Genomic DNA, 26,041 nt, shown 5'->3' on the forward strand with positions numbered 1-26,041 from the left:
TCTGGGATTGGAAGTAGCTAGATCAAGTTCAGGCATTAATCTGTCACAAAGAAAGTATACACTAGATTTGCTAAAGGAAACTGGATTCATAGGATCAAAACCAGCTTCAACACCTATGACAACTCAAACAAGGTTAACTAAAGAAGATGGATCTCCTCCTGATTCAGATATTACAGAATATAGGAAGCTGATAGGAAAATTAATATATCTATGCAGCACAAGACCAGACATCTCCTTCCCTATTCAGCAGCTCAGTCAATTTTTGGACTGTCCAACTCAAAATCATCATGCTGCTATTTCTAGGATATTGAGATATTTGAAAAAGTCTCTAGCTCAAGGTTTGTTTCTTCCAGCAAGAAACAACTTAAACCTAAAAGCCTTCTCAGACTCAGATTGGGCTACTTGCTCAGACTCCAGAAAATCCATAACTGGATTCTGCATATTTCTTGGTGATGCACTCATCTCTTGGAAAACAAAGAAGCAAGTGACAGTTTCAAAGTCCAGTGCAGAGGCTGAATACAGGGCTTTAGCAAACACCACATGTGAACTTCAGTGGATCAAATATCTTCTTCATGATTTACAAGTTCAAACAACAACTTCAGCAAAGGTTTATTGTGACAACCAATCTGCTTGTCACATTGCTCATAACCCAGTGTTCCATGAAAGGACTAAGCACATAGAAATTGACTGTCACATAGTCAGACAGAAGATCCAAGAGGGTTCAGTTCACTTATTTCCAATTTCTGGAGAGCAGCAGATAGCATATTTTTTTACAAAACCTCTGCCTCCAAATGCCTTTCAGAATCTACTACACAAGCTTGGTGTGTATGACATATACACTCCACCTTGTGGTGGTGGGGGGGGGGGGGGGTAATAGAGGATCAAAATCAGCTTCTTATATTATTAGTTCAGTTTATATATAATCTGTTTGTTTTATGAATTAGTTAAAGGTTGTTAGTTAGTTACTAGAATTAGTTATAGGATTAAGTTAGCTGTTAGATAAATGAGCTGGCAAATATAGCCGTTAGAATAATAACAAGACACAAAATACACGTGTCATTTCTTGTATTAATAACTCTGTAAAGTTCTTTTTACATTTAATGAAAATATTCATTATTCCTCTTTAATACTCTTCTTCTTCTCTGCTTCTTCTTCTTCTTCGATTGTCTTCTTTTTCTATAAAGCTTATAATCAAAATCTCATAAATTATCTGTTGATACAAACAGAAGTAAAAGTTGGAAATAGTAGAAATTAATATTCTATATATCAATACGGGTATGGAAGTGTGGGTGATGCGGAAATTAAAAAAAAGAAAAATTGTTCGATAATGAAAGGAGGAATGCTGACATGGCATTATACAATGGCGTCAATTCGAATTAATGCCATGGAGGTGAGTTGGCGGTGTTTCCAACTCAAAACTTCATTTCAAGAATTCAAAATTTACACCAAAAATCATGTAAAAATGCCAAAATAAACGCAAACAACAATCTATGAGACTAATATGTACATTGACAATAAGTATACAAACAACTAAAATAACCTTAGAAACGAATATGGAAGCAGACTTAGTGGTAGCCATGGTAAAAAAGTTAAAGAATACTTAAACCTTAAAACATGCAATCTAATGAATTTGAATCAAAATTATTTAATTAAATGACACTTACGTGTATTTTGTTACTAGTTTGGACCCTAAAAATTTCCATTTTAGGTCCTTGTTGGAAAGTTATTGAATTTAAAAATTAAAAAGGAAAAAGTGCCTTGTAACTTGAAATGAGAAGATAGAGAGTTTTGTGGTTTTCCCACATTGCTTAGGAAAACTCAATACATTGGGTTTATAAACTTGGTCTTTCTCATATGGGTTTGGGCCCCAAGGGGTACCCAGTTTTGTGAACGGGCTAGGAGTTACATCCTACCCGATTTACCACGCACGCGCGCGCCGTCCGGCCGGCCTGGTCTGGGTGGGTGGTTCGGCTAGCACTTTATTTTTTGCATACAAAAATATTAATGATTTTTTATTCAATTATTTTGTAACTGTAATGACTCTTCCACTTCATCTGACTGCTGTTTTTCTTCATTAAATAAGAAATCATTTTCTGTATTTATTGTTCACTCAGCAGCTATGTTTTCTTAGCCTATAAATACTGGCTTCATTTTTCATTTTAGAATATACAGAAACACAGAGCAATACAAAGAAAGTGTTTTAGAGCTGATTTCACAGTGCAGTGTGATCAGTATTTCCGGCTGTTTTATCCTAGGGACGCCGCGGTTGATAGTCAGCTTTGCACCTCCGAGCTGTGCCGCGAAACGTCTAAAAGAGAGCGACCTAGTCCGCGACTCAGCCTCATCATATTCAGTTTAACAGCAATTGTATCAACAGTCCTGAACCAGGTTTAGTAATCCAGCTGAAAAATTCATTATAGCTCCTCATCAAATAGTTGATTCTTGAAGAATTTGATACGTATTTATTTGATTTATTCGACCCGAGATGATTGTGGTGGCTGAAAAAGTGTGTGGTGGCTAAACATTATGTGTGTGCAATGACAATTAGAGTTTTTTTTTATTATTTTGAATTAAAAATTGACCACCCCTTAATTATATGAGTACAATATATAGTGGTAGAATTAGTTTTAAGGTTTAGCTCAAATGAATATGCATTTATTAATAGTTTTAAGTGTATTTTTGCCATATGAAAAAAGTGACTAAAAGGCTTTTTTTTGCTTTTAAGTGTTTAAAAAAAAGAAAAGAAAAGACTTATAGGACCATTAAAGTTTGAAATTTATATACATTAATCAAACATAAAAATTTACTTGTAAACTTCTAAGACATTTGATTTTAGACTTTTGAAAGGATTTTTTATGAGTTATATAAATTTTAATCTCAAATTCGCCGCTGTACGTCAGTTTAGTCGTCGTGAATTTTGTTAAGGAGATCACTAATTCGACATCTGGACTAATATCTCCAAAAATCATCATAAAATGCTCTATTACTTTTCTACCTGTTAAAAAATATGTATACAACAATCAAATTAAATTAAAATAAAGATACACAAAAGGAATTGTTTTTTAGGTGTACAACTCATATAAAAACCATTGCAAATTTATATAGGTCAATGTAAACACTAATGATGAACTAGTAAAAATTTTACACATCGCCTAAAAAACATCAATGCCACTTTTTAAATTTTAAATATTTTTATTTATTTTACATTTATTGAACAACCAACTACTCAAACTAACTTAAATATCAAAGTGAATTCGAAATCTAAAACCCAATTTTTCTTATTTTATTTGTATCCTTTTGAAGTTCGTTTAATTCGTCAATGACTAATGGAAGACGGATCCAAATTACCTTTTCCGGACCCATCAACTAATATAAATACTTTGATAATAGTGCATCGTAAAGTTAATAAATTAATTAAAGGCTTAATTACTTAAAAACCACCCACCTTATAACTTTTTTTCATTTATACCATGACCTAGGAAAATTTTCAATTGTACCCTATTTTTGATTTTTATGTTTTATCTCTACCCTAATGAGTTGAATTGACCTATTTTCTTTTGAAAAAAAGTTTAAATTAATCCTTCATTTTTAACCTATATTCTAATAAAACGTTAATGTTAATCATTTATATATCTTATTTTTAATATTTTCATCTTTAAATTAATTAAATTATCAAAAAAATTACTCTTGTGGTACAAACGAAACATAAAAATCGAAAATAGGGTACAATTGAAAATTTTCCTAGGTCGTGGTATAAATGAAAAAAATTACAAAGTGAGTGGTTTTTAAGTAATTAGGCCTTAATTAAAAAACTTAATTTTTAAGTTGTATATTGTTTTTAAAAGATAATGAAGAGCGTGCTCTTTTTAATGTAATTTTATTCTATTCCTAATATCAAGTATGCAAGATTTAATTATAATACATAAGATAATAATTAGAATAGAAATCTTACCAAACATGATTTATTGTTTTATATTATTCCTTACAAAACAAATAGTATACATTAATATAATCTAGATTATTAAAAATTTGATTGAATATGACAAGCTATATATCATATATTCAATCAATTGGAGATAATTTAATTTAATAGCACATCATTTCTTTAATTCGTTATATTCATGGATTCATAGGAAAACAATTTGTTATTTTATATAATAATAATTTGAAACAAACGGCTCTTTTTTATTATTAAGTTAGAACATCTCATAAATATAAAAATCCCTTCAACACATTATTTTTAAAATTTGAGTCCAGTTTAACAAACGTACAAGTACATATCAAAAATAACTGCAATAATTAGACAGACAGCTAAGTCTAGAGAGAGACAACCAATGGTATCAAAACACACACACCGTCTCACGAGTTAACCAAAAAGCGTCAAATCCACGTGTCAAACTCCCAGACGCCTATACTGAACGACACGTGGCTACTTTGTTTCTTTTTATCCTTCTCGTTCGACACGCGTCCACTTGCATAACGCAACTTGTCTTTTTTTTTTCTTTAAAGAACAAAACACACACATACACCTTACCCTTCAAAAGGACAAAACTGAGACATAATAATTATTTATTTATTTACTACAAAAGTGTCTGTCATCCCCACGTGTCCTCCTGTCGCCTCTCATGATCGCCACTTGGCTCCCTCTCATGCCACTTTTCTCATATAATGTCAAGGGCATTTTCGTCTCTCATTCAATATTTTTCTTTTTTAATTTTGGGATAATTGGTTAACCAGCCTTCAAATTTGTATTACGGAATCAATCAAGTACAAATTTACTTATTTAAATCAATTAGATCCTCAAATGTGTTTTCGGATTATAATTTATTTTAAATCAAATTTTAAATTTTATCGGTCGATTAAATTCCCAAATTCTTTAATTTAATCAAATAATCTTGTATGCCTCAAACACCGACTTACTTAATCTGAGATTTAAATTTAAATATCTAATTACCTGAAGTGATCTATTTGATACTAAAATATAAAATTTAAAGACCTAGTTGATCTAAAATAATCAAAATAGTGCTTATTTAATCTAAAACACAAATTTGAGAACTAAATTGACCTTTATTCTTTAATTTTCTGTGTTACTCCGAAACCAAACCCCTTCTTCTTCTCCATTGTTCTCTCTAGTTCAAGTTTTTTCTTTCAAAATCTCTCTGTTAATAATATTATTTATTTATTTTCAATTGAATTGTTTCCTTATCGAAACAATTCAACAAAATTAACCAACAGAAGTAACCGAAACGTTTCTGTTTTCAGCCTGGAACGCTTTTTTTTTTGTTAAACACAAAAATCACTGAGAATTCTTTAAGCAAGACAAAAACAAAAAAGATCAAGTCTTTTTAAGGTTCCAACACATGGGTGATTCTTGTTTTTCATTATTTCCAAACATGTCAGATCAAGTGCATCATCATCTGATTACTTTGTCTGAGAATTAACAAAAAAAAAGTATGGGAGAAGAAGAAGAAAAAAGAAACAGAAGCATTAGTATTAGTTCAAGTAGCAGCAGCAGTAGAGCAATGGAGAGTCTGTCTTTAGAAATCAACAGGTACCCTAAAGATCTACTACAAAGATTCACCATGTCCAACAATGATATGCAGAAGCTAAAACAAGAGGAACAAGATGATGATGCTGAAGAGGAGATAGAGTTGAATCTTGGGTTGTCATTAGGTGGAAGATTTGGTGTTGATAAGACAAGTTCACAGAAGCTAACAAGATCAACTTCAGTAGCTGGCTCATTGTTTCCTATGGTTAAAGAGGTTCAGGCTGGGGTTTCATCTAGTTATCCGTTGCTTAAGAGGACTTCTTCTTTGCCTACTGAGACTGAGGAGGAGTGGAGGAAGAGGAAGGAAATGCAGACTTTGAGGAGATTGGAAGCTAAGAGGAGGAGAAGTGAGAAGCAGAAGAATTTGAATGTGGAGGATGATAGGAAGGGATTCAGAGGGAATTGGGTGGCGCCTACTTGGAATAGGAATGTTAATAGAAGCCATACTTTGCAGGGATTAGTGGGATCACAACAACAGCAGGGCTCTCAAGGCTCTGTTGAGTCTCAAGGAGGTGCTTCTGATATATCAGAATTGGAGAGTAAGCCTGTTCAAGGTTCTCTTCTTTCCCATCTCTTATTACTACTGTTCATTAGATTGGTTAATTTGAGTTTTATCTTTTCCGGGATTCGGATCGACTTTTCGATATATTTGTGTTATGTTTTGCAGTAGGTTTTTGGTGCTGGATTGCTTAATTGATTCATTCAGTTAGGTGTGAGTTGGATTTTGTGTGTTAGTTGGGAATAGTTTCCATTTTGATGACTTGTTGTTTTTACTTGGTTGCTTGAGGAGTAGGGAAGGTGCTAATTTGATGATTGTTTGTTTCCAATTAATGCTAATGTTACTCCACTAGTGTATAATTGTGCAAGACTGCAAGTAGTTGCTTAGGGGTATGTTGAGTGGTCCTCTTTATCTAGAGACAAGAGAGAGTTGCAGTTTCAAAGAAGGTAGCTGTTGGTGGGAATTGAGCAGCAGTTGTGAGGGACCATCCATTTTAGTTACATCATTGCTAATTTGGTATAAGTTTGGTGGGTCATATAATTGTTGATCAATTCTAAGTGTCAACAATGTTTGACCAACTTGTTGGGTTTGCTATTTCAACTTGCTTGAGTAATTGGGTGGAGCATGTTATTGAATTTAAGTGCTTAGTGAACCTCTATTTCAGTCTGTAACGCGCCATCATAGTTGGAAATATGGTAATAGGATTTCGTAAAATTAATTTGCCCGGAAAAATTATGATGTGATAGGTTTCATCCTCTGGTAACTGTATAGATATAGAATGTTGTTTTCTCTAGACACATAGACACACCACAGAAGAATTATGCAAGAATTGAAAATGCCTGTAAACGCAACGGATTTACTAATAAAAAGAGCGGAAAGAACTCCTAGATGACGAAGTGTTCTGCTGTTTATTTTCTTAACTGGTTCCTGATGATGTGATTAGTTTCCAAGGTGTGCTGGGACAAACCTACAACATGGAGGGAAGATTTGGCATTTCAGGAGGCTGGAGTTTGACTCTGGAAAGAACTATAAAACCTTACATTTAGCAGTAGTGAGCTCCAAGTGGATAAAAAAAGTAACGATGGAGGAATTTTGTTGGGATGAGCCATATAGAGCATGTGCAAAGGATATCTGGTGGGAATAAGGATTGATTGATGGACAAGGGGTAATGAATCCCACCAGCTTCCAAATTTTCCTTTTGTATGGCTTGTTGAGATGCCAGAAGGACGCTTGGGCATGAGTAGGAGAATGTGACTGTAATGCCCCGTGTGCTCCTTTCTCTAATTGCCTCCAGGAGACTTGTTGACATCAAACAAGGAACACAGGTGCTGGTTAGTTTCGTCCTACTATAGGTTGACTACTTGGCGTGTTCAATGCATTGGTTGGATAAACATTCATGATTGTCATATTGAGCAAAGTAATTATGCCAATATTTTTTTCGTTGCAGCTAATTTCATTTTATATGGGTTTACTAACGAGTCAATAAATAGGTCGGACGTTGGTTAAATTCTCGGATAACGCACACTGTTCATACTTCATTGAGCTTGTATTCCACTTCAGCTTTCATTTCTGCTACATCTGTCTCTGATTTGTGTTTTTTTAATTTTTGAATCATTTGTTCATTAATTTGCTTGTCCATCATACGTTATATTGTACATTAAATCGTACATCATATAGCTTTCTTAGGTGCAATTGTCGTCTTTAATTATAGCTGTCTTTATATTCTCCTTATGTCTTACATTAATTGCAGGAACAAGCAGCGGTGGCGAAGCAAGAAGCCCTGCAAGTACCCAATCCTTGCAAGATCGAAGCGCTCAAGATTTAGTTGGTTCTTCAGGGTCAAAGCCAAACGAAAACATATACCGAACGTGCAGTATGGAAAATGGAATGAAGAAGCTTGATTCTGCGGAAACCAGAGGAGCAAGTTCGAATTCCGGGGAAGACATGCCTTGTGTGTTTACAATAGGAGATGGTCCGAATGGAAGAAAAGTAGATGGCATTCTGTACAAGTATGGTAAGGGTGAGGAAGTGCGGATAATGTGCGTATGCCATGGCAGCTTTCTCTCCCCAGCGGAGTTTGTGAAGCACGCAGGCGGGCGGGATGTCGATCACCCTCTTAGGCACATAGTAGTAAATACATCTGCTACTTCGTTTCTGTAATCAGTAATCACCCCTTAGAAAAGAAAAAGGGGGAAATGAAATATGAGAGACAATTGAAGATAGATTTTTTTATTTGTTCGAGTTCTTGGAAATGGAACTTTATATACATTATCTATATCTCATGTTCTGTAAGGGATTTTTACCGCATCTTTTAGAGAGGCTGTGTTAAAATGACAAAACTGGCTTAATGTTTAAACTAGGCTGTACTGAATAGAATGCTAAAATGTAAATATTGTTTTTTGTGAATTTCCTTTACAAAATTGGGAAGCCTTAGATTCATGTTTTTGATGTACTTTAGCAACATTGGTCTCGAAGTTATTTCATCTGCTAAACCTCATTCAACTTAACCTCCTATCTTTAAATAGAATAAGTATAATTTCCAGTTAAAAATGAACCACCAAATATAACTAACCAGTCCTAGTCAAGGGAGGTGAAGATATTATACAAATAATTACACATATCTGATGATCTCCTTTGACTAGTGCTCAACCTCAAATAATAATGAAAATGCTGATAAACATATACATAAAAGGGAATTCCAGATATGATTATCAATCCAGATATGATTCTAAGATTATGCACTTATTCTATAATATGGAAACTTTCTATTCATCTACTGCTATGATCTAACATGGATAGTCTCCTATCAACCTTGCCACGATATAAAAAATGGCGACGGGACTATAAACTGCATAGAAAACTTCTAATCAGCATCAAAGGGTTTATCTACTGTCGATGATTTGCACCAAATGTACAATTACAAGATTGCATTTTGTCTACCTTTGTTGCGACTCGAATGTACACCGTTCATTTTCTGGTAACACTAGGGCGGCTGAATTTGCTTCAACTGCTGGACGACTTGCTTCATGTTTGGCCTGGTCGAGAGGGTTTCAACTGTACATTTCACAGCCAAGTGCAGCACTTCCACTAGATCATCTTGCGGACCTGAATCCCATAGCCCTGCAGTGAACACATCCTTTGCTTGGCCGTGGCGTAAAAGCATGCAAGCCCAAGATACAATGTTGAAACCGTTTTCATGTGAAGAAAATGAGGGATCCAATGCCTTCTTATCTGATATCAGCTCGAGTAAAACCACACCGTAGCTGTAAACATCAGCCTTCTCAGATACACGACAGGTCATAGCGTATTCGGGAGCAACATATCCAAAGGTTCCGGCCACACCAGTTGTTGCGTGAGTTTCGGAAGTTCCCAACAGCCTAGATAACCCAAAGTCAGATAAGTATGCATTCAACTCATTATCTAACAAAATGTTACTAGGCTTAACATCACGGTGTAGAACTCGAGGAGCACATTGACAATGAAGATAAGCAAGAGCAGAGGCTATATGTAAAGCAATCTTGTGAAGAACCTTCCAACAAACAGCACTTGGTGATCTTTCCTTAATAAAATCTTCCAGATTACCACCCGGCAGATAATTATAAATGAGAAACATCTCACTATCACTGGCATGGTACCCTATCAAGGTTACAAGATTACGGTGTCTCAGACTTCCTAGGGCCTTTATCTCATTATGGAACTGTTGAACACCATGGCACCTTCCGACAGCGAGCTTCTTTATTGCCACTAGTATTCCTTGAGAAATTTCAGCCTTGTAAGTGGCACCGAAGCCTCCATTTCCGATGCAGTTGCTTGCATTGAAGTTCCCAGTGGCTTCTACTATATTCTCATATGATAGTGGAACCCCAATATTAGCAAATACTGTAACTTCCTTTGGTTCAGAAACCTCAATCCGGGTGTTCTGGCCCCATTTTCTTGTGTAAAAGAAAATAATAACTAGAGCAACAAGAACAGAAAGAATAGCTGACACACATGCTATAGATGCAATCTCAATTGGCTTAAAACCCTTATCCCCTTTACCTGTCTCCAATTGAGACTCAGATGCAGAAGTAACATTACCTAGTTGATCATCCCCGTCGTTTCCTGTTTCATCTGGAGATGATGCAAAAAGGAATATCGTTTTAGATAGCTAAAATAAAGGTTTTCAAGGGCATCACAACAGTTTATAAACTTACCATTCAAGAAAACTGGCTCTGACATGTTTTGTGAGGACGTGCTGATTGAGGAAAGTAATCTCATATTTGAGGCACCGGAGGAATTACGTTCAAAGAGTTTGACATAGAAGGAATTTTCAGAAAGCCTTACTGCTTCAGGGGAATCCGGTTGTCTAAAACCAGAAGGGAATGCATTGGTCAGGTTGTTACCATTCAAGGAGATATGCTTTAAGTGCTCCAATTGATAGAGACTAGCTGGTATTTGACCCTGCAGTTTGTTCCCACTCAAATTAAGGGTAACAAGAAACTTCAAATTCCCAAGACTTTGGGGTATTGACCCTGAAATTCGATTGTTCGAGGCATCCAAAAATTTAAGAGATCTGCATATTGAACCAATATTATGTGGAATAGGGCCACATATTTGGTTTTTGCTGACATTAATAATCATTCCATGTAATTCAGAGCACTTTCCGAAAAAGCTTCTTGAAAATGATCCAGTGAGCTTGTTTCCACTGGCAAGAAAAGCATAATCAACTGGCTTCCCTAATCGCTGCCGTGCAACTGGCAGCCAACGTATTGAACCAGTGAAACGGTTCCCACCAAAGCTGTGAATAATTGCCAAATTTGCAACAGGAAATGGCAAATGGTGTTCCTTACGTGTTTTATACTCGAAGAATGACACGTACGCAGATGATGGGTCATAAATACGGCCAAGACCTGAATGCAAGGAGGTTACACGTGAGCGAGCACTGCAATTACTGAACCTGGGGATGGTGCCAGACATGAAATTCTGACTGACATCAAACAAAGTCATATAAGGAACTGGAAGCTTCTCATCGAGCTCCCCGCTTAGCCTATTTGAACTCAAATCAAGGTGATGAATCTTTCTGCATTTCTCAAAAATTCCATTTATTTCTCCATTGAAACCATTCAGAGCTAAGTTTACCATTTCCAAGCTCGTGCAGTCGCCCCATTGGCTTGGAAGCCTCCCTCCTGAAAATGCCATTGGTGCCCAAAGCACCCGCAGCTTTGGAAGGGTTGTAATTTCTTTAGGAAGAAACCCTTGGAATTGATTGTGCCCATCATCATTACCACTATGCAGCAAATGCGGTATCTTTCCACTCACATTTCTCTCATTAAGCCACGCGTCAAAAAGGTTCGAAAGAACAAGAACCGACAAATCCACGCAATTACCAAGCTCAGCAGGGATCATACCACCAATGAAATTTCTAGAAATGTCAAGAACTTGAAGCTTCCTAAGTTGGCCAAGATCACGAGGAATCTCCCCATTCAACATATTCGAAAACAACAGAAGTGTCCGTAACTGCCGACAATCTCCCAAAGTACTAGGAATCTCACCAATAAGGAAATTCCCTGACAAATCAAGATGCTCAAGATACGCGCATTTACTTCCCAAAACAACCGGAACAGTCCCATTCAGCTCATTATTAGCTAAATACACTTTTCTTAGCCTGGAAAACCGACCGAAAAGCATCGGAATTGACCCCTTCAGCTTATTACCAGACAAATTCAAAACTTCCAAATCCACACATTTTGATAAAGAACTAGGAATCTCCCCGTAAAGCCTATTAAAACCGAGATTCAAAACCCTCAATTTTCGCAACCGAACAAATCCATCACAAGGCAATTCACCAGTGAACAAATTCCCTTCAAGATCAAGCACTTCTAAATTCTCCAACCCCCAAATTTCCAAAGGAATTTCACCACTAAACTTATGAAAAACCAGAGATAACACTCTAAGCTCACTAAGTTTACCAATCAATGGAGTTAATTTCCCTTGTAGTTTCCCAACAAGATTATCAGAACAGTTTCTTCTAATTCCAAACCTATGAAAAGGAAACCTCAAAGACTCAGAACAAGAGAAGGGCAGAGAATTGTCATTACCTTCATCTGAATCATGTCCACCACTGATACTGATGGAAACAACTCTTGACTGAGAGTTGCATGAGACACCATACCATGAACAGTGATCAGAACTGGAGTTCCAAGTTGAGAGAATCCCATGAGGATCAGAGACTAAGGATTTGAACTCCAGCAGGGCTGCTTTATCACCTGAACCATAAACAATTGAACAGCAAAAACAGAACAGAATTGCCTCAGGAAAACCAAATCTTTTCATTTCTTGATGATTGGAAAACTTGAAAGAAATGGCCTTTTTTCTTAGTCTTAGCAAATAACTGACTTGAGAGTTGAGAGACAAGACAAGGTTTTTAAAAGTCTAGGAGGTGGGACCCATGTGAACTTTTTATTCTGGAAGAGTGGGGTCCATTTCAAGGTCAACTTAATGCATCACTTCTTCAATGCACGGCAGCTCGTAGGGCGGTATCTCAACAAAATAAAAAATTTAGTTTGCTTTAGTTTTTGATTATAATTTTTCAATCTAAAATTTAAAAATTTAATTTAATTAGTGATAATACTTCAAGAACCATGAGGTTAGTTCTCTCTGTTGTTTTAAATATAAAAATTTCTTATCTTGTCAATTAAAGGGTTTATGTAGCAATTTGCCCCTTCAACTTGTAAGTAATGGACAATTAATATTATAAATTAATTTTATGAGCAAATTAGTTAGGACTTATTTTTTTTTTGAAATAAAAAATTGTATTAATAAAAAACTGTTAATCAGTTAGTATATAGAATTTGATGATTGGAGGAACACCCCTAACCTATTTGATAAACTAAAATAGTTATATGCTACTATATGAGATTTTCTATAATAATAAAAACAATATTTATGCATCTCAATTGAGTTAAAGTAGCAATGTGCTATCAAACTGATAATATTACTGTTCGCGGGAAAATATTTCCAAACTCGAATTTTTGAATTTATAGATGGGTACTGTGTGGATCGATGTTTTAACCGGTTCGGTCTAAAAAGTTGAACAGGGTTTGATTTATCTAAATTAAAACATTAATCTGGAGGTTAAGAAACCCAGGCGAGATTATTGTTTGAACTACTCCTACTCCTAAATTAACCAACCGCGGAGGTTGGGGATAGAAAAGCACAGGGCTTTGAAGTTTGTTTTTTGATTGATTTGAGTTGTGCCTAATACAAATCTAAAACTAGCTATTTATAGGGGGACAAACCCTAAAATAGAAAACCTAGTCTAATGAGATACAATCTCTTATTTAGATAAATACTAAGCTAAATAACTAAGATAATGACTAAAAATAAGATAATGATTAAAAAAGATAACAACTAAGCTAAGATAAAAATAAAAGGATAATTGATGGCTTTTTGGCTCAAAAACCCGAATTAGCCCACATGAGTTCTTTTGGGCCAGTGTAAGCAATGCCCCCCACGTCTTTTTAGCTGGATGTCAAGTAAGGTGAAGAGACGTATTTTATCGCATGTCAAAATCATTTTTTAATCAGTCATAGCCCACATGAGTTCTTTTGGGCCAGTGTAAGCAATGCCCCCCACGTCTTTTTAGCTGGATGTCAAGTAAGGTGAAGAGATGTATTTTATCGCATGTCAAAATCATTTTTTAATCAGTCATAGACCGAAAATTGAAGCTCCATTTGTAACAAGCGACCAATTTTAGCCGAGACAATAATTAATTGTGATATCCATTGCCATAAACATTAACTCGGCCATAAATTTTTAGCTCTTGATTTTGCACAACTCTCAGCATACCGATATATATTCGTCTTCTTGGACAATGACCTTTTATGGATTTACTTGACTTTGCATGCTCCTTATCTCCATGTCACCATGTTATACCCACTTTGATTTTCTCAATCCCAACTTTCACTTAATTGGACGATCTTTTAACCATGCAAATAAATTGTCTAATTTTATCAAGATTATACGGATCAATATCTTGCCAAAATTAGTCTTTAATCGGCCAACAAAGATACATTGCGTATGCTTCCAGTTTTGGCCGATTAATAATTCTATACCGCAACAGTTGTGTCACGCCTTTCTCAACCGATACTCAACTCCAAATTTATTCGGTGTTTGGCGCAACTCGGCCCTTTTATTGGCATGCTCGGCGATATATTGTCCTAATAAGACTTTAACCAATAATTCCACAACACTCGTTAACCTACCAAAATCCGCCTTTTTCTCTCGTTAAATTATTTTGATGGCTTCATCCATCTGATTCATCGCCTCATCAATAACCGCCGATTTTTCTGGGCTACCTCATTACGCATGGTTATGAAATCGGCACGTGATAATGAGAGGCGAGTGGGAGGTAGGTTGCAGACAATCATTCATCTCGTCCTCATGTACTTGGTTCGGATGCTTGACTCTGAGATCGACGGTCGTTGTCCCAGCGAGGGTGCGTTGGTCCCCAAGCAGCTGTAACTTGACAGTCATTGTTCCAGCGGAAGGTGCGTAGGTCCCCAAGCAGCTGTACCCCGACTTATCATCCTTTGTCAAGATCGCCTCCAAGCCTGAGTCTAAATCGCCTGATGATGTGCGACCTACTTCGGATTGGACTCGGCTATGTTAACAAGTGCACCTGCAACTAACTTTCCTTCGTCGTTCCGGTTTTTGTGCTCACCATAAACGCGTCCCCAGTGGAGTCGACAAAAGATGTTCGCGGGAAAATATTTCCAAACTCGAATCTTTGAATTTATAGATGGGTACTGTGTGGATCGATGCTTTAACCGGTTCGGTCTAAAAAGTTGAACAGGGTTTGATTTATCTAAATTAAAACATTAATCTGGAGGTTAAGAAACCCAGGCGAGATTATTGTTTGAACTACTCCTACTCCTAAATTAACCAACCGCGGAGGTTGGGGATAGAAAAGCAAAGGGCTTTGAAGTTTGTTTTTTGATTGATTTGAGTTGTGCCTAATACAAATCTAAAACTAGCTATTTATTGGGGACAAACCCTAAAATAGAAAACCTAGTCTAATGAGATACAATATCTTATTTAGATAAATACTAAGCTAAATAACTAAGATAATGACTAAAAATAAGATAATGATTAAAAAAGATAACAACTAAGCTAAGATAAGAATAAAAGGATAATTGATGGCTTTTGGGCTCAAAAACCCGAATTAGCCCACATGAGCTCTTTTGGGCCAGTTTAAACAATTACAAAGTAAACAATTGTTGTTGAAGACATCCATTACATCCTTTGAAATAAAGAAAATTAGATTAAATTCGCTTGTCATGATAATACTAACTTTAATCGCACGACTGCTATAACTAGCAGTTATAACTTCATCGTTAAAGTTCATGATTACATCTTCTGTGATATATCTCTTCCCTTAAAGATTAAAGACATCATCGATATTGACGGAAAATATACCTATATTTGGTGAAATCTGTCGTAAGATGGTGGCCCTTATTGTTTTAAAGATCCAAGTCGTTTGCACCGCAAAAAACAATTTCATCTCCAAAGATAAAAAAAACAAATCTTAATTTTGATTAGATTAGATTAGATCTAATTCCAATTAAAATATTAGGGTAGAAAATAATTTCTACATCTAGATCAAAATTGGCTAAGAAATAAACTTTATTCAAAACTAAAGATAAAAACTATGAAAAACTGAATTTGAGAGATTGGAGAGGTGATTTTTGGCCAAAAGTGAATTTGAGAGATTGTGGAGGTGATTTTTGGCAAAAATGGCCAAAAACCACCTCCCAAATGAATAAGAAGAAGAAAACTTACTAGAGTTTGAGAAATTTTTTCCACTGAATTTTTTTATTATAGAACTAGTATGATTCAATATAAAACTAAATCATAGTTACCAGATTCGCAGTACGCGCGATTCGCGGTACGGGAATGGGTACTCAATTCGCTTGTAGTCGGGGAATCCGATACTCCGGGAGTAGGACTCTTCGGTTCGCTCTTTCGGGACGCGGTACTCCGAAATAATATTATGGGTTCGATGGTCAATAATATATTTCTAATTTACTCATATATAGCTTTAAAATATCATATTAACTTTTAAATAACGTTTTTTAGTTATTACATATATTAATTGTCCTTGAAAATATATAAAGTCAGGTTAAGTTGCTTACTAAATAAGAAATTTTAACTTAGAAAAAAGGCCTATCCTTTTCTCTTATTTAGATTCTTATTAAAAAGCCCATTTTATTAGAGATAATGGGCCCAAAAACTTACCATTTGATAAAGTAAAAGTCCAAATAACTAATTTATTACGTGAACCACTTCTTCATCTTCTATTTTCTTCTTCTTCTTCAATTAAAAAACCCTAAAACCTGCAACTTGAACTTCAATAATGGCCGGCGAATCGGACCATTTCTCCGGCGAATCAATACGCGTCCCAAGGCGAATCAGGTCGCCGGAGAACCGCGAACTGGTACGTACGAACTGATACGCGGTACTTAGGGGGGAGAGCGAATCTGGTAACTATGAACTAAATGTCACAAACTTGTTGCTAATGGCAATAACTCCATTTTGACAATTTGCTTCCTCAACTTGTAATCTAATTGTTGCATAAATTGGCAATTTGCCTCTTCAACTTGTAAGCTAATTTGCCCAAATGAGGTTAATTGCCTATAACTATCAAGTCCGTGACTAATTTATCTATAAAGTTAATTTATTTATTAATTTCTCATTACTTACAAACTGAGAGGCGAATTGCCACAAAAGTCAAATTAAAAGTGTTAGTTTAGTTGATTGAAAGACTGTATTATTTTAATTTTCAAATTCCATTTATATCCAATTCCAAAAACGACGTGTTCAAGTTAAATTGTGACTACCTAAATAATCGATACGAAAAACACTTAGATTTAACTTAATGTTAATAGAGTTTGAGCTCGAGCTACTTAAGTGGCAAAATATTCTACTCAAAAGGCTCGCGACACTTACAAAACTTAACTCATCATAAAACTTAAATATTTTACTATCAAGTGTCTAACTCAAAATATTGTTTGAAAATAATTAATTCGAATAGATAGCTAATTACACAAATTAGATTGCTTAAACACTAATAACAAAATGCAAGAAAAAACCAAAAAATTATTAGATGAACAGACACCTTGACCTCGTTTCAACAGAAGTTCAATGTTATGAAACACAAATGAGTCTACATTAGGCTCCAATGCAATGCTGGCGGGTGGGGGTATTTTTCAGACAACATCACATTTTTCGAAGGGTGTTTTTATTTTTGAAATTGAATTAATTATGATTTTGTTGCAGAATTTTAGTGATGCCATTTATAGTGCTGAAATTACTTGGATTAAAGGACTGCATTAGTAAACTTTTTTTACGATGAATATTGCATTAGTAAACATTATTTCTTTGGCTTAATTACTTAAAAAAACCCCACCTTTAATCTTTATTTCGTTTATACCCTGACCTAGAAAAACTGTTACATATACCCTTGACGTTGTCATTATGTTTCGCCTCTACCCTAAATTTCAAAAAAAAAATGATTTATTAAAAACAACTAAATTTAAGGGTTATTTTATACCTTTTTCTATTAAAAAATGTACAAACTAATACTTCATCTTTAAAAACGTTCAAATAAGTCCTAAAATTAATTAATTTTTTTAATTTAAATAAAATAAATAAATAAAATAACATAGTTTTATTAAGTCCTATTTATAACCGTACTCCTATTTAAAAAAAACCGCTAATATTATTTTTTTTATTTTTTTTTATTTTTACGGAAATAAGCTCTTTCCTCCATGGACTCCTCCAACCATGGAGGAAGGAGCTGCTCCTTCCTCCATGTGAGGAAGGAGCTCGCACTGCTCCTTCCTCACATGGAGGAAGGAGCAGATATCTGCTTCTTCCTCCATGTGAGGAAGGAGCAGATCTGCTCCTTCCTCACATGGAGGAAGGAGCAGCGTGCTCCTTCCTCCATGAGGAAGGAGCAGCGTCCTCCTTCCTCATGGAGGAAGGAGCTGCGAGCTCCTTCCTCCATGGAAGGAAGGAGAAGCTCCTCCTCCCATGGAGGAGGAGCTATTTTTTTTAATTTTTTTTTAAAAAAAAATTGAAAATAGATTTTAAAATTAAAGTGCGGTATTATGTTGAAATTAATTAGTCTGATGTAAAAAAATTTACGGTTTTTTATTTTTAACAAATTATTGATAATTAAATTATTATTATTAGTTGAATTTTTTAAAGAAGAAGGTGTTTTTGTATAATTAATAACATTAACGTGTAATTAGAATATATGCTAAAAATGAAGGATTATTTTAAACTCTTTTTCAAATGAAAAGAGGTCAATTTAATACCTCGAGGGTACAGGCGAAACATAATGACAACGTCAAGGGTATATGTGACAGTTTTTCTAGGTCAGGGTATAAACGAAATAAAGATTAAAGGTGGGGTTTTTTTAAGTAATTAAGCCTATTTCTTTTTAGTTTCATTTTTGGATAATAGAAAGGTGATATAAGCATCAGTTAGAGAATGTAATAATGTTTGGATACATTTCCTAATTTGTAGTTTCCATTCACTTTTAAAACTTATAATTACAAAATTGTTTCAATTTTTTTTTGAATTTTTTTTTATAGTTTATAGATTCTTTTTAAAAAGAATTGTTCATAATTTGAATGAATAGTGATAAATGTGATGAAAATTCTTAAGTGTTAAACTTGTTTGTAAAATTATTAAACATAATAAATAATATTTTAAATTTGAATGTAATGTAAAATCTTTAATTTTTAACTGTTTATTTTTCTTTTCTATAAATTTTAAAAATATGAATTACTTCTCTCTCTATTTTTAGTTTATATTTTCATTATTATTTTATTTAAAAAAATTATATCGTCCTGAAAAATTAAAAGTTTATTAATAAAATATAAGATAGAGAATGGAACTAACTCATTACTCCAAATTAGTTTAATAAAACATCTTTTTATTATGTGACATTAATAAAAAAATAGAAAGTAATTGCATATAAGTTCACGAATTATACATATTTTTTTTATTTAATGAACTTTAAAAAATATCAAATTTCAACACCAATTTTTATTTTGTGTCAATTTAATAGAGATTATCATAATATGGTTTTTTTTAAATAAAAAATTATTATTAACCTCAACCACAAGAAGTGCAAGACAAAGAATCAAAGAGGTTACAACAAGTCATCATGACTTAATGAATAATTCAAACATTTTAAAATATTATTCCGAGTATGGAAATTGAAAATGAAAAAAAATACAAATTTGAAAAAAGAAAAGATGAAAATAGAATAGTGATTAAAACAATATAATTTGGCAAAAGAAAAGATGAAAACAATATAGTAAAATATCAAAAGGAGCAATTTTCAAATCTGAAAATATTTTACAAATGAAATTAAAAATAGATTAATTTTATCAAATTTGCCAAAAGTAGCCACTTCGCCAATAAATAAATTACAAAAAGTGGCAGTCCTCCAACAAACAGCATCAAAATCACCATATAAAAATTTAAAATATTGAAACTTAATGATCCTAACAAATAAAGAGGGAAATTCCCCCAAAATTTGGACTTAACTAATTACTTATATCGAACTAATGAAATGAAAACAAAACGAAACATGCAATGGTAGGTTCTGCATTTTAATTAAGTACTTGCAGTCCATCAAACAGAACTTTCGTTTTGTATAAGTTCAACAACAACGACGACGGCCACGACGATTACGACGACGAAAACAACAGCAACTGCCAGAACCGCAAGAAAAACAGCTCAATGGATTACAAGACGAACATCGGCAGATACGAAACGGCGAACAGCTGCATGAGCTGCATGGAAAACAACTACAGGGGCGGCATGAAAAACAGCTACATGAGGGGCGGGGCGGAACACAGCAGCATGGGTTGCATGAAATACAGCAACAGGGACGAGACGGAAAACAGCTACGCCGACGACACGAAGAACTACGGCTGCATGGGATCAGAGAAGAACAACAAGAGCGACATGGGGAACAATTCCAAGAGCTACACGAAAAAAAGCAACAAAACCAGCAGCGTTTTGGTTTCGCTTTCGCTTTTGATTTTGATTTTATTTTTGCTTCGGGGATAGAAATGGCAACTGGTGGTGGTGGTGGTGATGGTGATGGTGACGGTGGTGATGGCAGAGGTGATGGCGGAGGTAATAATGGAGGTGGTTTGGGTTGCTGTTCAGTTAGTGCATAATCCTGCAAATGCTGCTTCGCACCAATTGGTTCTGGACTGCTTATCGCTTTTTTCTCATCTTCTAAGCTGCAAAATACAACCAAGTAAACTCTATGAGTTTATATTCTCTGCAATAATTAGGGTTTAATCTCATAATGGTATGTTTTAATTATAGTAGTACTAAAACTTTTTTTTTTGATCTGATCATGAGGTATCCTGAACGGGTTCCAACTATGAAACGGCACCTTTAAGCCTTCCACATTCAGACTAATCCCTTCGAGCCGGGTAGGTCCCTTGCGGGAGGCAAAGCTCTGGCCCCAAGTTTTAAACGGCTGCATACATGACTACGGTTCGAACCCGCGACCTCACTTAAGCTAGAAGAGCGCCTTACCAACTCATCTACGCCTTGGGGTTTATATAGTACTAAAACTTTAATTCTGATTAAAATAGTACTAAAAAGTTGACTTCTATTTCAAGTCAAAGAACTTAAATTATTTCAGCTTAAATTTAATCTATATGACGATAGATGACAAAATACTCTTAAAACATACTCTTCTATATAAGATGTCGTGCACAATGTACAATGACGAGTGATATAGCAACCTGTATGTCAGCATGTTCCAAGAATATTTTCACCCGGTCGTCAAATAAAAATTAATTTTTTTGATATGGATTGACAACTTAATATTAAATTGAAATGTAGACACTCCATTGGTGATAATTAGTATAGGTTTATGAAAAATTTAATAGACATACATAGAAGGCTATACTAGAGGTTGGAGGGGGCACAAATAGCACAACAATCCGGTACAATTAGAAGAGTCGCAGCATGAACATGAAAATTTCCTCTTCCCTCTGCAAATAGACAAAACATATGTATTCCTCATTGACAGAGAATTAAGTGGATATTTAGTTAATATACAACTGCATTCACACCCAATCCACATTCATTCTCTGTCAATCAGAAATCATACATCATGTCCGCAGATTAAGTGTGCTTGCAATATGCATCTATATTGCACAAAAACTTTTCGATCGGCGTTTTTCAAAACGCTTTTGAAACTCTAAAACTTCGAAACTTTAAGTTTATAATCAAGTCTTTTTAAAAAAAAGGGTATCATATTCGTTGTTTTCTGATTCGGTGTTTCCGTGCAACATAGATCCTGAGGATGAAAAAGATGGAATTACTTACATTGGGAACGCGAAAGTGGCCGCGCTATCTCCACTCCCACATGAAATTGGAGATGGTTGTTTCTTCTTCTTCTTATCATTTCTCTCTATATTTTCGGCTGCGTCAATTTTGATCTCATCACCGATATGGACGACTTTATCGGCTGCCTCAAGTCTTTCCATGTCGGAGGCTATATCGTCCACCATTTTAATGGGAGGTGGCGGAGTAAAAGCAAATTCTGCACTTCCTTGTTGGGCAAGTGTCAAAATGGCTTCCCTAGGTAAACTATTACTTTTCCCTAATTTAAGGCTAAACAATGAGTCATTCGAAGCAACACTCCATTCGACCGGCGATGAATGCTCTTTCACCTCAAACACAGACGACGGAATTCGAGAAGGATCATACCCTTCTTCTTCTGCTTCTTCTTCGTCTTCTGCTTCTTCTTCTTCGTCTTCTTCTCCTCCTGTTGGATGCATTACTTGCATCACCGGAGGAATATTCATCGTTGAATCTATTTCCATTAATGGATATGTTTCTTCCCGGTGGATAAAATCAAGAACCGGACATGTCAATGTGTGATGATGACATCCTTTCCTTAACCTAAATCTCTTGTCATGCATGGCACATGCATTTATTTCTTCCTCTTCTTCATCATCGTCGTCCTCATCTTCCTCCTCTTCGTCATCATCATCTTCATCTTCGTCATCAATAATATCGTCGCTTTTAAACTGCGGAATCATATTTGATGAAGCGGAAGACGAGGTTTCGGAGTGACTAGAAGGAGAAGAATGTAATCTAACAGACAGAGACGAATGCGAGAAAGGTGGTAAATTTATAGACAAAGATGAATGAGAAGACGAAGGTACGTAATTTATCGATACGGACGGATGAGTAGATGAAGGTAACAAATTTAAGGATAATGAAGAAGTAGAAGTTGGTGAATTTAAATTTGATTGGAAAATTAATTCTCCTTCTTGATCAGCGTATGATTCTTGTCTTGATGATTTTTTAATATGTTTACCATCAACAACTTCTAATTTTAGTACTTCTTGATGTTGTACATTTGATTTCCTTACACTTTCATTGTTGTCTGCACTAACACCACGTCTTGATGAATTCTTTCTTCTTTTTCCGCTGCCTGATCCCATTTAATCTGAAAAAAAATATCAATTCATTTCATTTTTTTTGACATTTTTAATTTCATAAACATAAAAACAATAAAATAACAATTCATTTCATTTCTTATACATTTTTTATTTCATAAACATTAAAACAACAAAATATAATTAATTTACCTTCAGGCAGCGAAATGTTGTTGACAGGGTTGGTATTTGATCGCCGGAATGGAACCGGCGATCAATTGGTGATTCTTTTTGTGTGGTAATTTTTGATTAATTTATGTACAGTTTAACGATAAAAATGGAGAAATGTTGTGAATAAACTTAATGAAGGCTAAGCCAGAGCCAACAAATTAATTAAAACACAGTTCCTAACATGTATTATATACCAAAAAATAAAAAACTTATGCCTCCACCTGAAAAATAACAGAGTTTGATTTTTTGACTTTGAAAAAAAAACAGAATTTTACATTGAATTTGAAAGGGAAAAGTGATGAAAATGGAGGATTGAAGCAGACAACGAAGATGATGCAACAAATTGAGGTTGATGAACTGGAATTAACTAACTAACTAACTAACCAACTTTGTGTAAATTTAATAATGCTGCTGTTGGTTTCTATATTTGGACTATTAATTAACATTTTCTCTCTTTTTTACATTTTATTATATGCCAGCTAGTCTTTTTAAGCTATGCCAATTGATTTCGTAATTACATTTAACCCCCCAACTTAAATTCCAACTTAAATTTTTATAGTTACTAGTACATTAATGCTTAATTTTAGTTTTTTAAATTATATTTTCATTTATAGCACGTATGAATTTGAAAATAAAATAAAAATTAATGCACTTTTATGAGAAATTCTAAAAAATATGATTAATTTAAGAAAACGTGTAAAATTGGTGAATTTTTATAATATTACCACTAATAAAAATCTATGCACCTTTTTCTTTCTTTCTTTCTTCTTCTTTTCTTTTTCTTTTCTTTTCTTCTTCTTTTTCAAAGGTGAATTGATCCTTTGTTTTTAATTTCTTTTAACGGTATGGAAAACTCTACTATCATTAATAAAAAAAAGAAAAATATAATTAATAAATATGTTTTAGTCTTTGTGTAAAATAAAATGAGATTTTTAATTAAAATGGAATAAAAAGAGTATAAAAAATTAATAATCCATGTCAGACATGGTCGAAATTTAAAATTAATCAAAAGACATGTTATTATTAAATTACCATTATAATTTATTTAGTATTTTTAAGGTTTTTAATCATATAATACTTTTATCAAACTGTTATTTTTGAAAATCTACATTCATTATCAAAGTTGAAAATTATGGTATAATTAGCTTTATTTTTAGAATTTTATTACAAATCTACTTAATAATTAGGCATAGTCTAAAGAGAGATTTGTAAAAAAATAAACTAACATATTTGCAAAATATACCTTACATGAAAAAACTTGAAAAAATACTCCCATTTTTTAGAATTTTATATTTTTATTCCAAAGACTGTTTTATTTTCAAAAAAAATAAAATACATAAACGATTTATTTTTTTACTCTGTTGGTTTTAAATATTTTGTTTTTACTCTTTAAGAACAGTTTTTTTGGATAAATGATCAATATATTTTCTTTTTCTATTTTTTTTCAAATTTTTACTGCTCTTATTCTTTTCTTGTCTCTTTTGTTTTCTCTAAAACAAAAAGGTTTAATCACTTAAAAATACTAATCTTTTATATTTGAGGTGAGTTATAATCAAATCTTTTCAAATCACCTTATTTAACCTATTCTGAGAGTTTGTGTATCAAGTTATAGCTAATTTCTAAAAAGATCAAAAATTGTCGCACCGTAGCTGCCACATCTGTATTGACTCCACAAAAGTTATTAAATGTTGCTGACATGTGAATTGACTTAGCCTAATTAAATCAAATCCACTATTTCTCCTAAATTCAAAAAGCTTCGCTTTGTTCATATTCACATATTCAAAACGAAGCATTTTGAAGCCCTAACTTCTAGATATAATTTTTTAAATAATTATCGTCTTCCCCAACATCTTCAACTTCATAAAAAAAAATTCAATCCCCAGCTCCTTTAGAAGAAAAATCATGTGTTTCTTCAATGTCTCCAATTTTTGAATCCCTATGTGTTCTAAAAGTAAGGAATTATTCGATTATCCTTCTACAGGAGTTTGTGGTAACTGTAACCATGGAAGACTTTACATGTTCTTGGAGGAAAACAAATTATGTTAGGAGGTTTTGGAGCTGTGACATGTCTAGAGTAAGTTTCATTTAATTATTTCTAGGTTACTTGTGAAATGGTGAAAATTGATTTGGGTGCGTGTGTTTATTTATTTTAACCTAAACACAGTTAACTTGATTTCGTTTGTCGGTCGTGACATTAATTAATGAAACATTATAAAATATGTTGAACAATTTAGTACCACTTTACAATTTAGCACAACCTGACACTTTAGAATTTGGAACCACTTTATAATTTAGCACATGTTTATAATTTAGCAAAACCTAACACTTTATAATTTGTAACCACTTTATAATTTAGCAAATCCTTACTCTTTATAATTTAGCACCACTTTAATTGCTTTACTAATCTTATTCTTTTGGTGTAGACACAACATAGTTGTGGTGCATTTTGATGGTTCGATGAAGAGGTGTCAACAAATATTACTAATTAAATTTGGTGTGTATTGAGTGAAGTAAAAATGATGACTGGTAAGGTGGCTAAACAAGAGATGGTTATTGAAGAAATAAAAAGGCAAATCATAAAGATGGAGGAGGCATGAAAGTTAACAGCATATGGTGTTGAGGAGTTAATCAATCCAAGAGATAGGTTACTAGAAAAGAATTAGATGACGAAAGCTACTATTGGTGGTTCATAATTAGTTCTTTTAGATTTTGCAAAATGATGATAATACTATTATATATTTACTTTATACTGATATGTTATCTCATGTTCAAGAAATGGAAATGAGTTATTATCCTTACCTTAGTAAAAGTTGTGATTTATATTTCTATAGGTGAACTTCCTCTCAGACTTGGTTAGAACATGGGAGATGGATGCAGGTTGTAAGACTTATGTATTTCTATCGCTTCAGTTGTAACCTATAATGTAAGAGGTTATAGGTTAACTTATGTTGCTACTACTATGTAATATTTTAAAGTTAAATTTGACATTTTTTATATGTAATGTAAGTGGAATTTGAAAGCTTATATATGTATCTTTAGTGTGATGTGACAATGTCTATATGTAATGTAATGTAATGTCAGTTATGAAAATTTTTTAGGCAGGACCCAAGACTAAGACTGGAATGGTAATTTTGAAATTTGGACTTAGAATCCTTACATTCACGTACTGTCTCAAATACAATCATTATTTTTTGGTGATTTCCTAGAGGGTAGTGTCTAAGCTGAATGCATATGCGTTGAGTCATTGGATTTTGGTAGAACAAGTTTAAGGCTCCCCTATACAGATAT

At 33.9% G+C, this 26,041-nt stretch overlaps 3 protein-coding genes across 4 annotated transcripts; 1 reads left to right on the top strand and 2 right to left on the bottom strand.

Moving 5' to 3' along the window:
* Positions 1-5,106: 5,106 nt before the first annotated feature.
* Positions 5,107-8,453, top strand: LOC126686950 (ninja-family protein AFP2-like). Of its 2 annotated transcripts, none has more exons than XM_050381263.2 (2): positions 5,107-6,087; positions 7,798-8,453. In XM_050381263.2, exons 1-2 carry the CDS (start codon positions 5,454-5,456, stop codon positions 8,205-8,207), a joined length of 1,044 nt encoding a protein of 347 aa, XP_050237220.1. In that variant the 5' UTR covers positions 5,107-5,453; the 3' UTR covers positions 8,208-8,453. The 2 variants fall into 2 exon arrangements, with proteins under 2 accessions (XP_050237220.1, XP_050237219.1); XM_050381262.2 differs by having other exon boundaries at positions 5,110-6,102.
* A 110-nt stretch (positions 8,454-8,563) lies between these two features.
* Positions 8,564-12,424, bottom strand: LOC126686945 (LRR receptor-like serine/threonine-protein kinase RPK2). Its single transcript, XM_050381251.2, has 2 exons — positions 10,241-12,424; positions 8,564-10,157 (listed from the first exon to the last, which is right to left on the bottom strand). The coding sequence occupies exons 1-2, from the start codon at positions 12,357-12,359 to the stop codon at positions 9,031-9,033; spliced, it is 3,246 nt and encodes a 1,081-aa protein (XP_050237208.1). The 5' UTR covers positions 12,360-12,424; the 3' UTR covers positions 8,564-9,030.
* A 7,079-nt stretch (positions 12,425-19,503) lies between these two features.
* Positions 19,504-23,096, bottom strand: LOC126686947 (uncharacterized). Its single transcript, XM_050381258.2, has 3 exons — positions 22,736-23,096; positions 21,462-22,593; positions 19,504-20,356 (listed from the first exon to the last, which is right to left on the bottom strand). The coding sequence occupies exons 2-3, from the start codon at positions 22,586-22,588 to the stop codon at positions 19,765-19,767; spliced, it is 1,719 nt and encodes a 572-aa protein (XP_050237215.1). The 5' UTR covers positions 22,589-22,593; positions 22,736-23,096; the 3' UTR covers positions 19,504-19,764.
* Positions 23,097-26,041: the final 2,945 nt, after the last annotated feature.

This window comes from Mercurialis annua, linkage group LG6 (genome assembly GCF_937616625.2).
Source record: "Mercurialis annua linkage group LG6, ddMerAnnu1.2, whole genome shotgun sequence".
In the NCBI taxonomy this organism is placed as follows: domain Eukaryota; kingdom Viridiplantae; phylum Streptophyta; class Magnoliopsida; order Malpighiales; family Euphorbiaceae; genus Mercurialis; species Mercurialis annua.